At 44.7% G+C, this 17615-nt stretch overlaps 3 protein-coding genes across 15 annotated transcripts in view; 1 reads left to right on the top strand and 2 right to left on the bottom strand.

Moving 5' to 3' along the window:
• Positions 1–44: 44 nt before the first annotated feature.
• Positions 45–2112, bottom strand: RPL32 (ribosomal protein L32). Its single transcript, XM_063348558.1, has 4 exons — positions 2023–2112; positions 1290–1390; positions 840–1021; positions 45–220 (listed from the first exon to the last, which is right to left on the bottom strand). The coding sequence occupies exons 2-4, from the start codon at positions 1383–1385 to the stop codon at positions 91–93; spliced, it is 408 nt and encodes a 135-aa protein (XP_063204628.1). The 5' UTR covers positions 1386–1390; positions 2023–2112; the 3' UTR covers positions 45–90.
• A 383-nt stretch (positions 2113–2495) lies between these two features.
• On the bottom strand, positions 2496–7512 carry MBD4 (methyl-CpG binding domain 4, DNA glycosylase). Of its 7 annotated transcripts, none has more exons than XM_063348236.1 (7): positions 7385–7512; positions 5900–6741; positions 5283–5357; positions 4542–4730; positions 4144–4293; positions 3402–3505; positions 2496–2759 (listed from the first exon to the last, which is right to left on the bottom strand). In XM_063348236.1, exons 1-7 carry the CDS (start codon positions 7495–7497, stop codon positions 2682–2684), a joined length of 1551 nt encoding a protein of 516 aa, XP_063204306.1. In that variant the 5' UTR covers positions 7498–7512; the 3' UTR covers positions 2496–2681. The 7 variants fall into 7 exon arrangements, with proteins under 7 accessions (XP_063204306.1, XP_063204308.1, XP_063204311.1 ...); XM_063348238.1 differs by having other exon boundaries at positions 4542–4676; XM_063348241.1 differs by having other exon boundaries at positions 4542–4676; positions 5993–6741.
• An 81-nt stretch (positions 7513–7593) lies between these two features.
• Positions 7594–17615, top strand: part of IFT122 (intraflagellar transport 122) — a 32340-nt gene continuing 22318 nt past the window's right edge. For 2 of the 7 annotated variants that reach the window (XR_010072747.1, XM_063347838.1), the window contains exons 1-12: positions 7594–7706; positions 8397–8463; positions 9449–9533; positions 10336–10414; positions 11211–11287; positions 11721–11787; positions 12838–12984; positions 14425–14500; positions 15059–15250; positions 15992–16130; positions 16777–16979; positions 17429–17566. Coding sequence is in view for 6 of the 7 variants with exons in the window: in XM_063347838.1 (XP_063203908.1) it covers positions 7666–7706; positions 8397–8463; positions 9449–9533; positions 10336–10414; positions 11211–11287; positions 11721–11787; positions 12838–12984; positions 14425–14500; positions 15059–15250; positions 15992–16130; positions 16777–16979; positions 17429–17566 (1311 nt within the window). In the remaining variant the exon portion in view is untranslated. Of the gene's footprint in view, positions 7707–8396; positions 8464–9448; positions 9534–10335; positions 10415–11210; positions 11288–11720; positions 11788–12803; positions 12985–14424; positions 14501–15058; positions 15251–15991; positions 16131–16776; positions 16980–17428; positions 17567–17615 lie in introns of those variants that run through there. The other 5 variants (XM_063347839.1, XM_063347841.1, XM_063347844.1 and 2 more) reach the window with 5 other exon arrangements.

The following is a 17615-nucleotide window of genomic DNA, read 5'->3' as shown; positions in this document are numbered from 1 at the left end:
GAGCCAAACTCTGTCCCTTTGGCCATTCAAAACATCCACCACAGTTTGTTTTTACACTTTATTAAATACATCTCTGATGTAGCAGCCAGTTTATTCATTCTCCTCGCTGCGCAGTCTGGCGTTGGGATTGGTGATCTTGATGGCGAGCTGAGCAGCTCTCTCCACGATGACCTTACGGTTCTTAGAAGACACGTTGTGCGCGATCTCCGCACAGTAGGACCTGTAGGACACAGACTGTGCCTCAGGCTTGGCTCAGCCCTGGCGAGGCACTCCGGAGCCGGCCGGAACCACCCGCCTTCCATCCCCAGTGCCAGGCCCAACCTGTTCTGGCCCGAAGCAGGGGCTCGCCTCCAGAACAGCTCAACTCTGCCGCCTGCCTTCTTGTGAATGAAGAGTCAGGAAGGGATAGTTTTTAATGGGGTTAGTTATTACTCTTATTACTTTGTTGTGAAAGAAAGTGCTACAAGTAGATTCAGGCCTGCGTCTGAACAGATGCAAAGCCGCAGTTCTGATCACTATTTTATCAAAATGATGTAGACGCAGCACTGTTTGCCACCACTATAACGTAAGATTTTTGCCAAAGGTACAAGTTTGCCAGCCCCGGGACACCCTCCGTGCCCTCCCGCCAGATCACCTCTGGCAGCAGAGCAGCACTACAGAAACCAAGGCGAAACAGAAAGCACTACAGAAACCAAACTTCATGCTCTTAAAAACAAGAGTTTCCCTCGTCTCTCCCCAGCTGCGCTGCCTTTTCGTCATCCGACCCTGTGCCATTTGGGACGGGCAGCACACAGCCCCAGCTGCACAGGAGGCAGGGAGCACATGGGCCCCTCACTTACTTGTTGCTCATCATGAGCACCTCCAGCTCTTTGACGTTGTGGACCAGGAACTTTCTGAACCCCGTGGGCAGCATGTGCTTTGTCTTCTTGTTGCTGCCATAACCAATATTGGGCATCAGGATCTGACCCTTGAACCGCCGGCGGACTCTGTTATCGATACCCCTCGGTTTACGCCAGTTGCGCTAAAGAAATACAGGAAATATTTAATAGTTATGAAACAAGACCAGTCTGAAAACACCTGCATCACAGTAACAACTCTATCAAAACCAATCTCTCACAGTAACAGCTCTATCAAAACCAATGTCCAAGAAGATCCACTGTGCCAGGCTGTTACACCGTGGCGGAGTCTCAAAACTGACCCTTTGTGCTTTAATTCACCATCACCCCAGAAGCAACTATGTCCGACTCGCTCAAAATTCATTTTCTAATGAATTTCCAGTGACTTTTTACCTTGATCTTGACATAGCGATCAGACTGATGGCGGATGAACTTCTTGGTCCTCTTCTTGACGATTTTAGGTTTCACGAGCGGTCTGAGGGCAGGCATGGCGTCTGAGAGAAACAGAAACGGTATGAGAGGGAAACCCTGACAAGAGGTGATGTGTTCTCCCGCGTACCACGCGTGTAGCAGACTATCTTCCGCTCGCTGGCCACGCCGGAGACTAGCGAGGGAATGGGTATTCATCTGCCGTCATCTCCCTCCCGCCTCCGAAGCTGGAAGAGCACCGAGAGCTCTCCAGATGCGATCCTGGGAGGTCAGGCGTTGCTCGGACGGCGGCCATAGCCGCCCTCGCAGGCCTTGCGTTCCCCACCCGCTCTCCCTCCCACAGCCCCGGCCCCCTCCGGCTCCCGAACCATCCGAACCGACCTCGCCTCACACCGAGCCGCAGCCGATCAGAGCCCCCCACCGGGCGGCACAGCCCCCTCGGCACCAACACCAAAAGCGCCGATTTTACCTCAAACGCTCCGGTTCAACCTCACAAGGCCCGAAACGGGCGCGGGGCGGGGGGGGGAAGAGCGCGCGGCCCGACAGCCCCTGACAGGCCGCCATGGAAGCTGCGGCCCGCAGGGTGCCGGCTGCCCGCGGAAAACGGGTGGCGGAGGGAAGGGGGGTGTCGGCCGTGCCGGGCCAGCGGCAGCGAGTGGAGGATGGCGGCGGATGGGGGCGGATGGCGGCGACTCACCGGCAGCTGGATGGCGCCGTCCGCCGCTAGGCCCCGCCGGAAGAGGGAGTGGGCGGGCCCCGCGCGGGGGCTTATGGGAGAGGCGGGAGGTCCTGGCAGCTTCGTAGCGCGCTACGAAGCTGCCAGGACCTGGCCGGCGAGTGGGCGAAGGCTGAGGTTGTGACGTCACCGGAGCGGCGGTACCGCCGCTCCGGTGACGTCACAACCTCAGCCTTCGCCCACTCGCCGGTTTGCTTCTTCAGATCCCGGGGAATAAAGGCGTAACGTTGTCCAGGAGATAATTTACTGCTGCTTGACCCATTTCTGCGTTTACTCCTGTGAAACAGCCTAAAAACTTCTTTACCTCAACCCATGAGGTGGGTTGGTTTGGTTTTTGTTTTTTTTTTTTCTTTTTTCCCCCCTCGCTTTTAATCTCCCGCTGGGGTTAAACCGCCACGCTGTCATTATTACACACGAGAAATACCCCGAGGAGCTCCGGGCTACAAAAGTGGGCATACGTTTATTAAAAAAAATACAGATATTTTAAACATTTATTTACAATGAGCCACGCCAAGTCCATGGCACGGATATTTAAATTAAGAACCTGACAATCAGAGCCACGCAGCAGGGACACCCACTGCACACAGCCGTCCGGGGAGAAGCGGCGCTCATGGCTTCTCTCAGTCGATGCTCAGCCTCTCCCGGTTCTCCCAGAGCCACGCGTGGTACACGTTTAACTTGTGGTCCTGCGGCTGCACCTAAAACATAGCAAAAATGTTTAACGTTTACTAAAATACCTTCTCTTACCGCTCTGACGTATCTCCCCTCCCAGCTCAGGGCCCCTCCACACCTCGCAGGGAGCAGCGAAACGCCATGCTGCGGCAGGACGGCCCCCACGCACCGAGGAACATGGGGCTCGGGCAGCCCTGAAGCCACCCACCTCCCCGCCAATGGCGAGGGGGGACCCACGCCACAGAGCAAGATGCAACTACCCCTCGCAGCCAGCAAGAGGACCCTGGCGTGGCAAAGGCCCCACGAACACCCATCCCGGAGAGATGCCAGGACCTGGGTGTCAGGAAACAGGGAACCAGTTCTTAACCGGAGCAGGGAAGAGAAGCTCACCCCCACATCAAGGCAATAAGAAAAAGAACACAGTGAAAGTGGAAATTACAGAGAAAAAAAATAAATCAAGGTGACACAAGTCTTCATTTACAGGTTCAGACCTGTAAAAGGTACATTCTGGGAATTCAACCTACTGAATATATAAAAATTGCTGTTTTTTTTTTTAACCCAAGGAAGTCCACAGGTACAAGCCCAGCAAAGCCAGAGGATGGAGCCCCGTGGCTGGCAGCGCACTGCAGACCAAGCCCTGGCAGCACGGCCACGGCCGCAGCACCCACCTCCTTCCATTCGTTGACGCAGAAGATCCTGTAGGAGTCGTTCCCGTACTTGCCGATGCCGTGCAGCTCGATGGGGTACTTCCACCGCTTGCTCAGGTACTCATCTGCAATGTACAGGCACGGACGTCACTGCCTGCAGCACGCAGAGAGCAACTCTGCGCAAACTCCCCATTCTCTGCTGTTGTAACACACCTCCATTTTGGAACATTGTACATGAAAAACAGGAGGTTTAGCTATTTCCTGGTGAAAGCAGGCGATGAACCCCTACGAGATACATCTTAAACACCTTCTAGGCAAATCACTGTGGGTGAGTTTTAATTAAATCTGTCTCCTCAAAACCCACAGAGGAATACTTTTATTCTAAATATAGAAAATACCAGAATCATAGAAAAATTCTGGCCGGAAGGGCCTTCCGGAGGTCACCCGATGCAAAACACGGCAGAGACACCTTATCATAGTGCTGCAAAACACAACATCAGTCCTGCAGGTGTTGTATCTTTTAACACTCAAAAGAAGTCTCATGGACAAAGGTCTCTTGCAGAACTCACTACGTATGTTATTTCATTCTCAGTTAAGACAACAGGATCAGCATCTTTGCATATGTAAGACCAACATATTCCAGAGCTGCATAAAACAAACCACCACTAGTATTTGCCAAGCAGAAGGAAAAGTTTGGAAAGAATGCTGTTTGCTTCGCCAGTGTAACTTAGACCCTTCCACAGACACGCTCAGGAAAACCTACCTGAGAACCTGATGATCGTTTTTGCTCTGAGTTCGTAGAGGCCAAGAGGTCTGAGCAGCTCTGACATTTCTTTCCAGTCTGCAGTCCTGGTTATTTCAGGAGAAGGATACTTCTTAAGGAACTCCCAGAGCACAGGAATTGCCATTTTACCTAGTGAAAGAAATCATCATAAACAGAAGACCGTGCAGGCAATTCTCTTTTCTGATGATTTAGCTACGCTTTTTGAAGGGAGCTTTTTCAAAGGCAAGAGTTACAAATTAAAGACTTTTTGTTGTACACTGACACAAGTTAATATACATTTACTCTTTCATTAATGCCATTTAAAAAATGACAGCTGTTCTGACCCTATAACACCACCCCAACATTTACACAACATGAAATTGTATTTCTCTATTTACCTGAAGTTTTATTGAGAAATATGGTTGCAATAAGAAGTTTCCACGGATCATGGAAAAGTGTTTCTTGGACCAGATTAAAAGGAGAACGCGGTGGAGTCCATTTTCTGAAGGCCTTCCTTCTGGGTGGGCTGGGAGCTGGACACAGAGGCAACACAGGAAAATTTACTGGGCAGTAAAGGATGGATTTACCTATTTAACGGAAAATAATTTTTAAAAATGAAGACCTTTTGAAGCAGATTTATCTTTGTGGGGGCACTGTATGTGGCTGGAGCGATGGCAATTCACACGTTAGTTTTACAGAGCTGCAGAGGAGTACACGTCCCCTGGCACAGGCTGCAGGAAGAGCCGAGGCTGCCTGCGTCCCTCCCCATGTTACGTGTATTTTCTGAGGAGAGGGGCCCTCCCCAGCTAACACCATGCTCCTTAGTGCGGAGCAGCAGCCACAGGGCACAGGGGGACACACCTCAGCGGTCTGAAGAGAACCTCTCCAAAGCCCATTCACCCCATCACCTCGCAGATGCTGGCGTTTGATACCAGCCTTAATGGTTGCTTGCAAGGTACAAACCACTGAGGTTTAAAAAGGGACAAGATCAGCACTGGTGCAGTAAGCCGAGCTCTCCGATGCCATCTAAGCGAGGCCAGTCTAAAACTGAAGAAGATTTTCCATAACAACATGTGATCTTGACCCATCCTTTCCTCCCCCCCCTAAAAAATGATTTATTTTCCTAAAGAATATTATACCTTCTTTACTGTATTTACTTGAAAAATATGGACTCGTTTTCCTCCTATCCACTTGTGTTTGTGGGATAGACTCTTCTGTAAAGAAATAATACTTCAGCATTAAAAAGAAAAAAAACCCAAGGATTTTGCTGTCTCATTTCATACACCATTTCCCTTTATGTTGTGATAGAAATGCAAGGATTTCTTGTAGGTGTACAGAACATAAACGTGCTTTAGATTCACTCCAGTAGTCCTCTGTATTTCAACTCTACGAAAAATCTTTGGAAGATAAACCGCTACCTTGTCACAGTCCGAGGAAAGGGATTCTAGCACATGAAACAAGGTAAAACTGGCCTTTTTTTTATGCATCAAATTGACCAGCTACGCAACAACATTAAGAGAGTAAGTGCACAGAGGGTAATGAACATTATTATATTATACCATACAGCTAAAGAGATCAGTGAAGTAAGTTCCAGTTGTGAATAAATCTGCATTAAGCTAAATGCTGCTGGATAAAGAAACGAGACAGATTCAGATGTCAAAGCACCTTGATCTGAAAGGGAATACTTTGCTCATATAGTTAGGAGAACCCCCAGCAGAACATTAGGATACTGTTCTGCTCAAAACCACACAAATACCTGGTGGCATTTTAACTGCTGTGAAGCTTTTCTTGTCACACGGCTGCAGGACGTTAGCATCCATTTCAGTGTCAGATTTAAAATCACGGTTACCTGAATTCCCTTGATCCACCTCTTTCCCTACTTTCAATCCATTGGTTTTCTCCTCAGATTTTGCAGAAGACGCATCATCAGAACTTGTCTCCACACACTTCCCCCCTGCTCTGCTCTCCAGCTGCCTTTGCGAGCGAGCTGCCGCTGACCTCAGCTCTGTGCCTGACCGCAACCTGGAAACCCTTAACAGAGTTCTTCCCAGGCCCGCAGGGTCTGCATTCTGATCAGCTACACCCCGACTATCAGCGACACACACGTCTCTCTGTCCACAGAATTTCTTGTTTTGAACGCCCTCAGTTTCCTGTTTGTTACACGCTCTTCTCTGTCTTTTGTTTTGGGTACTGTCTCGATTCCTCTTTTCTGAGCTCTTTCCAGTTTTCTTATTCTGAGCACCCTTCCCACCTGCCCCCTTTTTCCTGGTTTTCAAACAGTCCTTCGGGTTTATGCCTTTCATGATCAAATCTTTGCTTTCCGGAGTGGGTGTAACGTCTTCCAGGTGTTCATTTCCAGTCTGAATGTTTTGAATTCTGTCCTCTTCACCATTTTGCATACCGAGGCCTTGCACCTGACTGTGACAATCCTCGTTCTCTGAAACAGTTCTCGCTTTTGTACTGCATCTTTTCACCCTCGAACGGGTACTCCTCTGGCAACGAGCTGGGACATCAAAATCTGCTTTTAGCATCATCTCCCCAGTTTTCCGAAAATACTCCACACATGCACTTTTCGATCTTCTCTTACTTCCTTCAGGACTGAGGCATGAAAGAAGAGTAAATTAGTGAGGAATTCTTCATAGTGTAGAATCACGGAATGGTTTGGGTGTGAAGGGACCTTAAAGCCCACCCAGTGCCACCCCCTGCCCTGGGCAGGGACACCTCCCACCAGACCAGGCTGCTCCAAGCCCCGTCCAACCTGGCCTTGAACCCCTCCAGGGATGGGGCAGCCACAGCTTCTCTGGGCAACCTGGGCCAGGGGCTCACCACCCTCACAGCAGAGAATTTCTGCCTCAGATCTCATCTAAATCTCCCCTCTTCCAGTGTAAAACCATTCCCCCTCGTCCCGTGGCTCCCTCCCTCGATCCAGAGTCCCTCCCCAGCTTTCCTGGAGCTCCTTTAGGGACTGGAAGGGGCTATAACGGAGCATTCCTCGTTCTTCACTTAAAAAAACTATTCTAGTATTTTAAAAAAAGCAGAACACACGTCAGAGCCAGCCGCCAAGCGATGTCTAGCCCAGCTTCTGTGACCGGCCCAGCGCAGGGTCACACACAGAGCTCAGAGATACCCGCCGCGGTGCTGCCCCTCCCGTGAGCCCCGTGTAGGCGCCGGTGCTACCGGCAGGGCACGGCAGCGCGCCTCGCCATCGGCGGGCGGCGGCTCGGATGCGCCCCGGCCTCACCTGAGGACGCACCCGCCACTCCTCCCCGCCCTGCGGCCCGGCCCGCCGCCGCCCTGGCCCCACTCGGCCGCCGCCATCCCCGCCGCCGCTTCCCCGCCGCCCGGCGCCGCCATCTCGGGCGCCCGGGTCACGTGAGGCGCCGCTGGCGGGCGCCCCCTGCCGGGCCGGGGGACCCGCGGGTCCCCGGGCGCGTGCGCGTTGCCCGTGGCGCCGGCGGGGCGGGTGTAAACAAGCGCGCGCGGCGGGGCCCTGAGGGGTGGCGGTGCCGTCCCGTCCCGGGGATGCGGGCCGCCCTCACCTGGCGCGACAAGGCCGAGCAGTGGTGAGCGGCCCTGGGGGAGAGCTGGGCCCCTCCGGGCCACTCCGCAGCGATCGGGGCACGGCCCGTGAGGAGCTGCGGGGGGGCTGCGGGCCGGGGGCAGGCTGGCCGCGGCCTGGCCATGGCGCAGCCCGGGGAGCGGGGCTGAGCAGGGCTCGGGGGGCTCGCCGGCACCGGTCCGACTCGGCTCTGTCTCGGCATCGCCGCGCGGCAGACGGGCTCCAGAGGCGCTGGGCCAGCGCTCTCCTTCCCCTTGGCAGGCCCGCCGCGGGCAGGAGCGGCTGGGCTGCTGTGGTTCCTGTGGCCTCGGGGTTCATACTGGTGGTTCAGTAACGCAGAGACTTCATGGGGTCGTTGTTGCTTTTTTCCCCCCTTTATGTTTAGCCAAAGGCCAGCAGCCTGCGTCCGTATTTGTGCACAGGGGTACCGCTGCTGGCTCCTTCCAGCCCCGCCATCCCCGTGTGCCCAGGCCTGTAGCGTGGCTGGTGGCCGGTCCTTGGGCTTATCCCCCGGTGCGGGCAGGCGGTCACAGAGGGTTCTTCTTTGGGCAGTTTTCTCAGGAATCAGATATACTCTCCAGTATGCAATTAACAATTTTTGTTATGTGGCATCTTTGATGTTAAAGACAATATATTTTTTGCCTACTAATGTGGGGGTTTCTTGGGGGGGGTTGTTTTGTTTTGTTTTCTTTAGTATTTATGATCTTGCATTCAAACCGGATGGGACTCAATTGATAATTGCTGCTGGAAATAGACTGCTGGTAGGGAAACTTATTTCTCCTCTTGCAGTTACAGCTGTATGAATATGATTCTTTCACATTAGCTTATGAATATAACCTATCAAAAATCCTCTTATCTCTACTAGTCCAGCCTCATATCTATCTATATATATTAATGTGTTCTAACTGTAAAGTGTTTTGAAGCTTTTTAATGTTTCTTAACAAGTTTTAAGCTATATTTCCAAAAGTAATGAGATTTAATTTACTTGCATCATCTCATCCTCTTTCACCTCAGCCAGTGGTTTGAAATCCATTAACCTGCATCCAAACTTAGGACAATGGCATAGTATACAAATACTGCATTATTACAAGTCTTATGGAAATCTCAGTGAAAAGGGAAAAGAAACTCAAACTGATGTCCCTACTCGGTGAAAAGCTTCAACTAGAGCTTTTTTTGTGATTCCCTGGGTCCACTTGCCTGCTGCTAACCCAGCAATAAGAGCAGCTCAGGACCACGCTTCTCACGGTTCCTGCAAAGCTTTCGGATGGGGCAGGTGTAGAAACTGCGGGGGTGAGCGCATGGATGGGTGGCACGGTTACAGAGATGTAGTTCAGATCTGCAGGACAGCAGCTTTATTATTTCCAGTGCTCCCAGAATGGTATATTTAGTGATAGTCCTTTCCAGTAACTTAGTACATTTAAACATCTAATGTGGGGAAAGAAGTAAAACAAGCTGGCTAAATGAGCTGTTTGGAAATTTCTTTTGTGCATGTAACTTTCTGATACTGAGTCCTCTTTCATTCTGAGAAGTATTACGTTAAGGAAAGCTGCTTCTACATTTTAAAATGTTTTATCTTGCATGGACTGTGTGCTATGCAAAAAAGCAAACACAAAACAAAGTGTATAATCTTGTTGGCCTTCAGTAATTTCATATCCTAGTCCTCACTGGAAGACTTTTTTATGTATATTTTTTTTGTTTATATGCTTGTGTTTGTATTTTTTTTATTTTATTTCCCTGTTTAAATAGGTATATGATACTTCTGATGGAACCTTAATTCAGCCTTTGAAAGGACATAAGGACACTGTGTACTGTGTGGCTTATGCTAAAGATGGTAAATATAATTTTGGGGGGCTTTGTTAGTCTGGTTTCTAAAGTGCACATCTCCCATTTTTCATTGCCAATTGAAAAAATAGAGAAATCAGGGTTGTTTCAGTAATAGTATTTTGAACATGTGTGTGAGTGGTGTTTGGTTTGTTTGGTTTTTAATGGAGAGTTTGAGCTGCCGTACGAATGCTACATGCAGAAGTACTTTATTTTTACATGTAGGGCTACCTGTTCATTCAAGAAATGTAGTCCCCACTTCCCTTTCCCTTCTACTTCAATGCTGGCTAAGTTTATATTTGTGGAGTAATGTGAAGAGAAGGCTTACCCCATAGGTCTCTAGAACTGCACCTGCCTCTGATTTTTATTCCCATAGTTCCTCTATCCCAAAGCTTCCCGATCTTCTGATCCTTCACACGTTACCATGCTCAGTACAGACCTTATTCTGCTTCCAAGTCTTTCATTGTGTCTGAGTCTCATTCTGTGGGGACTTACTGTTTAAGTTATAGGTGATACCTGTGAAAACGTACCACTTTTCCCTTGCCTCATTAATGTAAAGCCCCAACCCGTGACTGGCTACTTGCTTGCATGGCTGGGCTTTAATGAGGCATGCTCTGTGGGAGTAACAAAATAAAGTCATTGGAGTTTCACGTGGTTGGAGAAGCACAGTCACATCAAAAGGCTTGCGGCGTTAGGCCCTTTATTACTTGAGCCTTGTCAAGTTCAAGAACTTCTTGCTCTCTCTTTGATCGAGTATTTGGAGTGAAAGTGATTCTTGTATGTGTGGGATTTAAATAATATTTAATTCCTAGGCAAACGTTTCGCATCTGGTTCAGCTGATAAAAGTGTGATAATTTGGACTTCAAAGTTAGAAGGAATTCTGAAATACACGTAAGTGATGCCTTTCAATTCTGTGCCTCTCAAAAATGGACTTTGATTATGCACTTCTGCTGTCAAAGAGTATGTGCCATTAGATTTGGAAAAAGGCTGACTAAGGTCAGAGAAAATGCTGGGGGTAATAGGAGAGGGAAGAGGAAAAGAACAGTTGAAGTATCTGAATGAGGCAGGAAAGCAATTAAAGGCATAAAGACGGTGGGAAGTCTAGATAAATCTCTGAATTTAGAGGGCTGTCAGAGAACTGGGGAAACTGTGTAAATATAAATAAAATGAAACAGACTACGATTCTGATCTTGTATAATAAACAAAATTAATATAACTCTGGTTCAAAGACCAAATTAAAGATAAGGTTTGGTATTTTCAGTATATTTCCGTATTTCTTCTGGCTTTGTTTTTGTTATACCTCTTAAGCAGTATCTTCAAATTCTCTTTCTGAATGTGTGTGTACATTTATTACTAGTTAGTACGCACAAGCTAGCGTACTACTAGGAATGTACACAGGCATACTTGTTTTAGAATTTGGATATAACCTTTAATCATATTTTGCAAACCATCATCTATGTACATTTTTAGCTAATCTTGATGAAATACAGTGAATCCTGCCACTTAGAGACAATTTTTTAAGGTTTATTACTGATTTAGTTTACATTAACTGCAGATTAATTTGATGTGATATAAACTGATCGAATTATTTCTGGCATCTGCTAGACCTTTCAGCTATCTTGCTGAAAGCCAGAAAAGGGAGCATTTAAGAATGATTTACTGAAATATGATTGTAACTTCATTCTAGGCATAATGACTCTATACAGTGCGTTTCATACAATCCTCTTACTCATCAGTTGGCATCCTGTTCTTCCAGTGATTTTGGTATGTCTTCTTCCTCTAACTTTTCCATTAAGCCAGTAAACTCTATTATGTAGCTGAGCTAACTACAGATAGCTCCAGTTCTTTATATGCAGAAAAGATGAGATACAAAGCTACCTAAAGTTAAGAAACATTACATGCTTATTTAAATTGCTTAAACTCAGTTGGAAAGGACTATGCAGTGAGGTGCCACGGGGTAAAATGTACTACTTTGTTACTATGATTTTTTGCAGAGACACCCTCTGTGTTGTTATGATGGATTTTTTTTTCCTGTTTACTGATAAATAATATGTATTTAAATGTCCTTCTAGCACTGGCTGAGACTTTGATCCCTCTGAAGTCCCAACTGAGTTTTCTGACAATGTTAGTTTCTAATCTGAACACTGGTAAACACTTACTTGCAATTTACTTTGGCTTTCTGTTTGTTTTAATCAAGGCTTGTGGTCTCCTGAACAGAAGTCAGTCTCTAAGCATAAAACTAGCAGTAAGATTACTTGCTGTAGGTAAGTTTTAAGGATTACCTGTGTCATTTAAGCTAGTTTCAATACAAACAATTCAAAATAATATGCAAGCTTAAAGAAAAAAAGTTGAAGCAAAATAGTTCAACGTATGTGGAGACAGCACCTAGCAGCATGAGAGAGGCTTCCCTGCCCTGCTGTTCAGTACCCCTGTGTGCTTCTGCTGCTTTGCCGTTCTCATTATTAAAATATCTGAGTAGCATTTATAATGCTCCAATAGGAATATGACTAATATTTATCAGACGATTTGTTCTTTCTTGTGTATTCTTCTCAGAGAGAGCTTTTATTATTATTTTTTTTTTAATAGCAAAGGGGTTTGGTTTTTCTTTGGTGCTGTTTATAACTGAATTCTTCTGAAAGTATCAGAGAGGTGTTCTGGTCTTGAGCAAGTGTCTTCACTTCTCTCCTTCTGTTTAGCCATCTTGTGCAATAACAATAAAATGAAGTTAGAGGAAAAATAATTCTATTTTTGTTTGTAGAGCTGTTCATCTCCTGTGTTGTTGGGTTTTTTTGGTTTTTTTTTTTTTTTTTAGTAGAAGGAGATATTGCCACTATGGGGAACCTGAACCAAGGGTACATTAATTTGTGTAAAGTCATCCATTGCACTACAGCAGAGACAAGAATAGAAACTAGGTCTCCTCTGCCCCAGCACCGTGCAGTTTTATCTGATCAGTGTTCTAAATGTGGCTTTTAAAAACAGCCTGGTCTACTGCCAATACTGTCATCCCAAAAGTGTATCTGTTACTTAGCACATGTTAGAAGTATTGCAAGCAGATGATAGCTTTAATTTTTTTTATTTCTACATTTTTTTTTATTTCTGTGTATATAATAAAATGTTCTTGCTGTAGTGCATGCTGTTGCCATAAATGTGGATTTAGATGCATAAACAAACTGTAGGATTATTGGCTACCTCCCAGAACTCCCTCTTAGAAGTATATTTCAATCTCTCATCCCTATTTGAGTATACTGTACCATCCTACCTTCCTGCTGCTTGTTTTTAGTAGTTTGCTCTTCAGTATGTGTGTGTTTTATCAGCTGGACAAATGATGGCCAGTACCTTGCTCTGGGGATGTTCAACGGCATTGTCAGCATAAGGAATAAAAATGGCGACGAGAAAGTAAAAATAGAGCGTCCAGGGGGTGCTTCATCTCCAATATGGTCAATTTGCTGGAATCCATCCAGGTAAATAATTTCATCTTTCCTTTTTTCATGTTGAATAGATAATCCTTGGCTTATTGGTTGCAGAAAGGCTTGACTTTCATCCCTGCTGAAACAGATTAATGCCAAGTACGTTACCTTTTTTAAAGTGATTATCTATTGGGGTTTTGGCTTGCTGCCAGTCTTTAATTGAATGGAGAAACTGGGAACAAGTTCCACGTAGATCTAAAGAAACATTAATTTTTTTCTTTTGTGTTGTTTTTGGGTTGGGTCGGGAAGTTCTGTTTGGATTGGAGGAGAGAGAGGGAAACTGTTTTTTCACTTCAATTCAGAGGGAATATTGTCTCAAATACGTGAATAAACAATTGCTATTGCAGTAGGTGGGAGAATTTTTGGAGTAGAGCAAATGAAGAAGAGGAGTCGGTTCACAGCAGTTTAGATGAGATACCAGTACTGCAGTCCAGGCCTGTCAGTAGGAAGTGTAGTCAGGCAGCAGGAGAAGACCCTGAGGAAGAAGATTTCAAGTTGTGAGTGAAACGTCAAAGGAACATAATTATATCTATATTATCTAAGACAGTAATGTACAAAAAGGACCAAGGGCAGAGTATTATGCAGGGTACAAAATCAGACATTCAAAAATTAGGAAATTCTAGATGAGCAGCTGTCTGTATGGTCTTAATGGACACACACTAGCAGAATTAATTATGAGATAGTTCTTAAGTATGTGATAGCATGTTGCTTTTCCCCACAGGTGCATGCATCATATGTTGAGCAAAGGCATGGTGCTTACTAAACAGTTAGCTTTTCATTAGGTTTTTTGTCTGTTTCCTTTTTGTTCAGTTTATGGCTAGAGGCATTGATTGCAACAGAAATGTTCAGATTACCATCTCCTTTCCTAGGCAAGAAGCTGTGGAGAAGGTAACTCTCATGTTTTGCTGCAAGCTGGACAGATCATGTCAGAGTACAAAAGTTAACAAATTTGAGACCTGAAGCCTTTCCTTGCTCTGCTGCTGGTCTCAGATGAACAATTTTTTTTATTATTTCCCCCCCCACCCCCCGCCTTACATGGATAATTGTCATTCACTCTTGCTCAGCTGTACTGACTTTGATGGTAGAGTGACTTTGTATTACTGTAGCTAAGAGCAGAAACTGGGCCCAGGGGCTTCATCTGTTTAAGGGACCATTAGCTTCACTGTACCTGCTGCTTATATAGTGAAACTCCAACCTTTACAGTTATTCCTGTAAAGGAGACTGACTTTCCTTCTGTGTCCCCAAGCTGTCTTCCTCAGTTTTAAGTGGCAAAATATTATCTGCTGTCCTTTCAGTTTGTGGTTTTTTTTTTTTTTTAAAGAGTAATGTGAAGTGTATTCTGCTATCCTATTACTTGGTTCTGTTGCTCTTAGAAATTTATCAATAAGTCTCTGTAGAATTCCTATGAGATTATTTTATGTGTTTTTTTGTTAGAGATGAACGCAATGATATTTTAGCTGTGGCAGACTGGGGTCAGAAGCTTTCCTTTTACCAGCTTAGTGGCAAACAGGTATGTTTTAGAAAGTGCACTGAAGAGTGGCAGGGCATTTCTGATTCTGTTTTGTGTCTTGTATTCAAAGTGTTTGTATACTAGTGCTTTATTAGCTACATTAAATGTTTTCTGTTTTCACAGCCTTTTATGAGTGCTTTTTTTTTTTTTAAACCATCTTTTTCTTCCACTCTTGTTTCTCCCATGGCAACTCAGCTGTCAATAAATTAATACAATTCTTGTATTAAAGCCCTTACAACTTTGATGACTTTTGTGATATGGTTTACTGGTCTGTAGAGGACATCTTTGTATTTTTTTCAACGAGTTAAAGGGGGTTTTGTGAATTGCTTGCATTCTGGGTGGACTGGTTTGGGACTGTAGGGATTCTTGGATGTATTGTCGAACTGCCTTTGGGAATCTTAATTTAGCCAGTGATTCTGGAGCATTGAAAAGTTGTGCATGGCCAGAGAGATGAGAAGAATGGTATCAGTGACAGCAGTTGTTGCCTTGGGAAAATATGAAATGATCCTTTAGTTAATGTTTTTGATTTTTTTATTTTTTGTTTATTTTCCCTTGTAGATTGGGAAGGACAGAATGCTCAATTTTGATCCTTGCTGTGTTAGCTATTTTACTAAAGGAGAGTATATTTTACTGGGAGGTTCAGATAAACAAGTTTCCCTCTTCACGAAGGATGGTGTACGTCTTGGTACCATAGGAGAGCAAAGCAGTTGGGTGTGGACATGCAAAGTTAAACCAGACTCCAACTATGTGGTGAGTAGGAACATTTTTCTGACATTTTCACAGACCATTTGTCATATAAGATAAGACTATAAATTTCAAACTCAGTTGCTTAATCTAGAGATTCTTACTGAGGCAGCAGAACCTGAGCAGTGTCTAGTGAGGTCCTAGAACTAACACCAAAATTAAAAATATCCTGCAGAAGTAAAACTTGGGCTGCAAGAAGACTGTAAATGAGCGTAACACCTATTTTCAGATGGTAAGGCATTTGCTGCATTTTGATTTTTAAAAAAAAGTGGTGAAAAGAAGAAGAAATGGCAGCTAATAACTTTTTGGTTTACCAAATCTAATTCCACGATTGAAGAAAATGTTCAGATCTGTTTGAGTTTCTAGCATTGCACCTTGTGGAAAATGCCTACAAGGCAACTGGTAGCCATGTATGCTGCACACTATTATCATACAAACGTGAAGAGATACAGAGCAAATTTTAAAACAAACACACACTCCAAAAAAAACCAACCAAAAAATCAACAATAAAATAAAACCAAACCAGATACCACCCACCCAACGTGGTGGTCTCTATGGTCTATGATGAGATCAGTCCTCATTTTGCATTGCACTTTTACCACTGTTTAAGCACACGTAGGCTGTAATTGGTATCAATCTATACATTATGCAGTAAAAGGAACATAATCCTCATGTGAATACTACACACTTTGCCAGTTCTCACCTACATGTACCAATTCACTAAAATTATTTTCTTCTTGTGTTCAGGCAGTAGGATGCCAAGATGGAACAATATCCTTCTATCAGTTGATCTTCAGCACTGTTCATGGCCTTTATAAAGATCGCTATGCTTACAGAGACAGCATGACTGATGTTATTGTCCAACACCTCATCACTGAACAAAAAGGTAATTTCACACTTGCAGTCAGCCCAAAGCTTGACTCTCATTCTGTTTTGTTTTGGGTTGGTTTTTTTTAATTAATATCCATCAGAACACTTGGAATGTATGCTGCATGTACCAGACAGATTGTTGTCGCTTTAACAGTAAAACTGAGGAATACTGTTTGCAGAGTGAGAGTGCAAACTTGGATTCTGGAGGATCAGCGCTGACAAGCTTAATGAAAGATGTGGGGATTTGAAAGGACATTGGGAGGGGCGGAGGCTTTTAAGATAAGGTTTTAATCTCTGCGAATGAGATAAAAATACCGCACATCATATTTAGCTTTTTCTTTTTTTTTTTTTTTTTTCCTTACTGGCAGCCTCAAGGGTTTGTGCTGATTTTGTTTCTTCGTACCCACTGGCTTTTATGGCAAAGAATCAAAGTATTGCTCCAGAATGTGCTGTTGACAAATAATAGAGGGTGATAAATTGTGTCGGGGATAGAAGATTACATAGAAGCAGAACAACAAACATATCTGAGCAGGAATCTGCTTTTAATTTTAGAGGTGCTCTAGAAAGATTCAATTTGAATGTATTAGTAAGTTTTCTGATTTCTGGATCCGTTATTTTCATGTCATCCTATACTGTATTGTTTTTGTGTTTTTTCTCTCTAGTTAGAATAAAAGGCAGAGAGCTTGTAAAGAAAATTGCAATCTACAAAAACAGATTAGCAATCCAAATGCCAGAGAAAATCTTGATTTACGAGTTGTACTCAGATGATTCTTCAGATATGTATTATCGGGTGAAGGAAAAGATAGTAAAAAAATTCGAATGCAACTTGCTGGTTGTATGTTCAGATCACATTATTTTATGCCAGGTATGTGCCTTAAAATCTAGAGTATTCTTGGGGTGTGTTCAGACTTTAAGATAGCTGTCCAAATAGCCGGTAGGAAAAGATTGTACCGTGTTAGTGCGGTTGTAACGTGCAACACTGACGTACTTCTGAGCAATAGCTGCGGCATGCCACAGGTGGCTCTGTTTCAGTGAAACAATCTCTGTAGTGAATTTGATAAATTAGCACATAATCCAGGGGAACTTTTGGGTGGGGGTGAACTACTAGAAGAGTGGGGTTGGTTTTTTTGTGTTTGTTCATAGCATTGGAAAAACTTAAAGAACTCACCCTGTTAAATTGACTGTTTGACTTTATGATCTTTACGCGTAAAAGTAGGCACACATGCTAGGGGAGGTATGAACATAGCACAAAAGACACAGTGGTTTTATCTTTACTTCTTCCATACAGTATTTTGTATGTTATTGTGTCTTTAGGAGAAAAGATTACAGTGCCTCTCATTTAGTGGCATTAAAGAACGAGAATGGCTAATGGAATCTCTTATTCGCTATATTAAAGTAATTGGAGGACCTCCAGGAAGAGAAGGCCTCTTAGTCGGTCTAAAGAATGGTCAGGTAACACACAATGTTTGGTATGTGTCTTTTCACTGCAAATAAAATCTGG

The sequence above is a fragment of the Chroicocephalus ridibundus genome, chromosome 10 (genome assembly GCF_963924245.1).
Source record: "Chroicocephalus ridibundus chromosome 10, bChrRid1.1, whole genome shotgun sequence".
Classification (NCBI taxonomy): Eukaryota; Metazoa; Chordata; class Aves; order Charadriiformes; family Laridae; genus Chroicocephalus; species Chroicocephalus ridibundus.
This window is presented reverse-complemented; position numbering and strand designations above follow the sequence as displayed.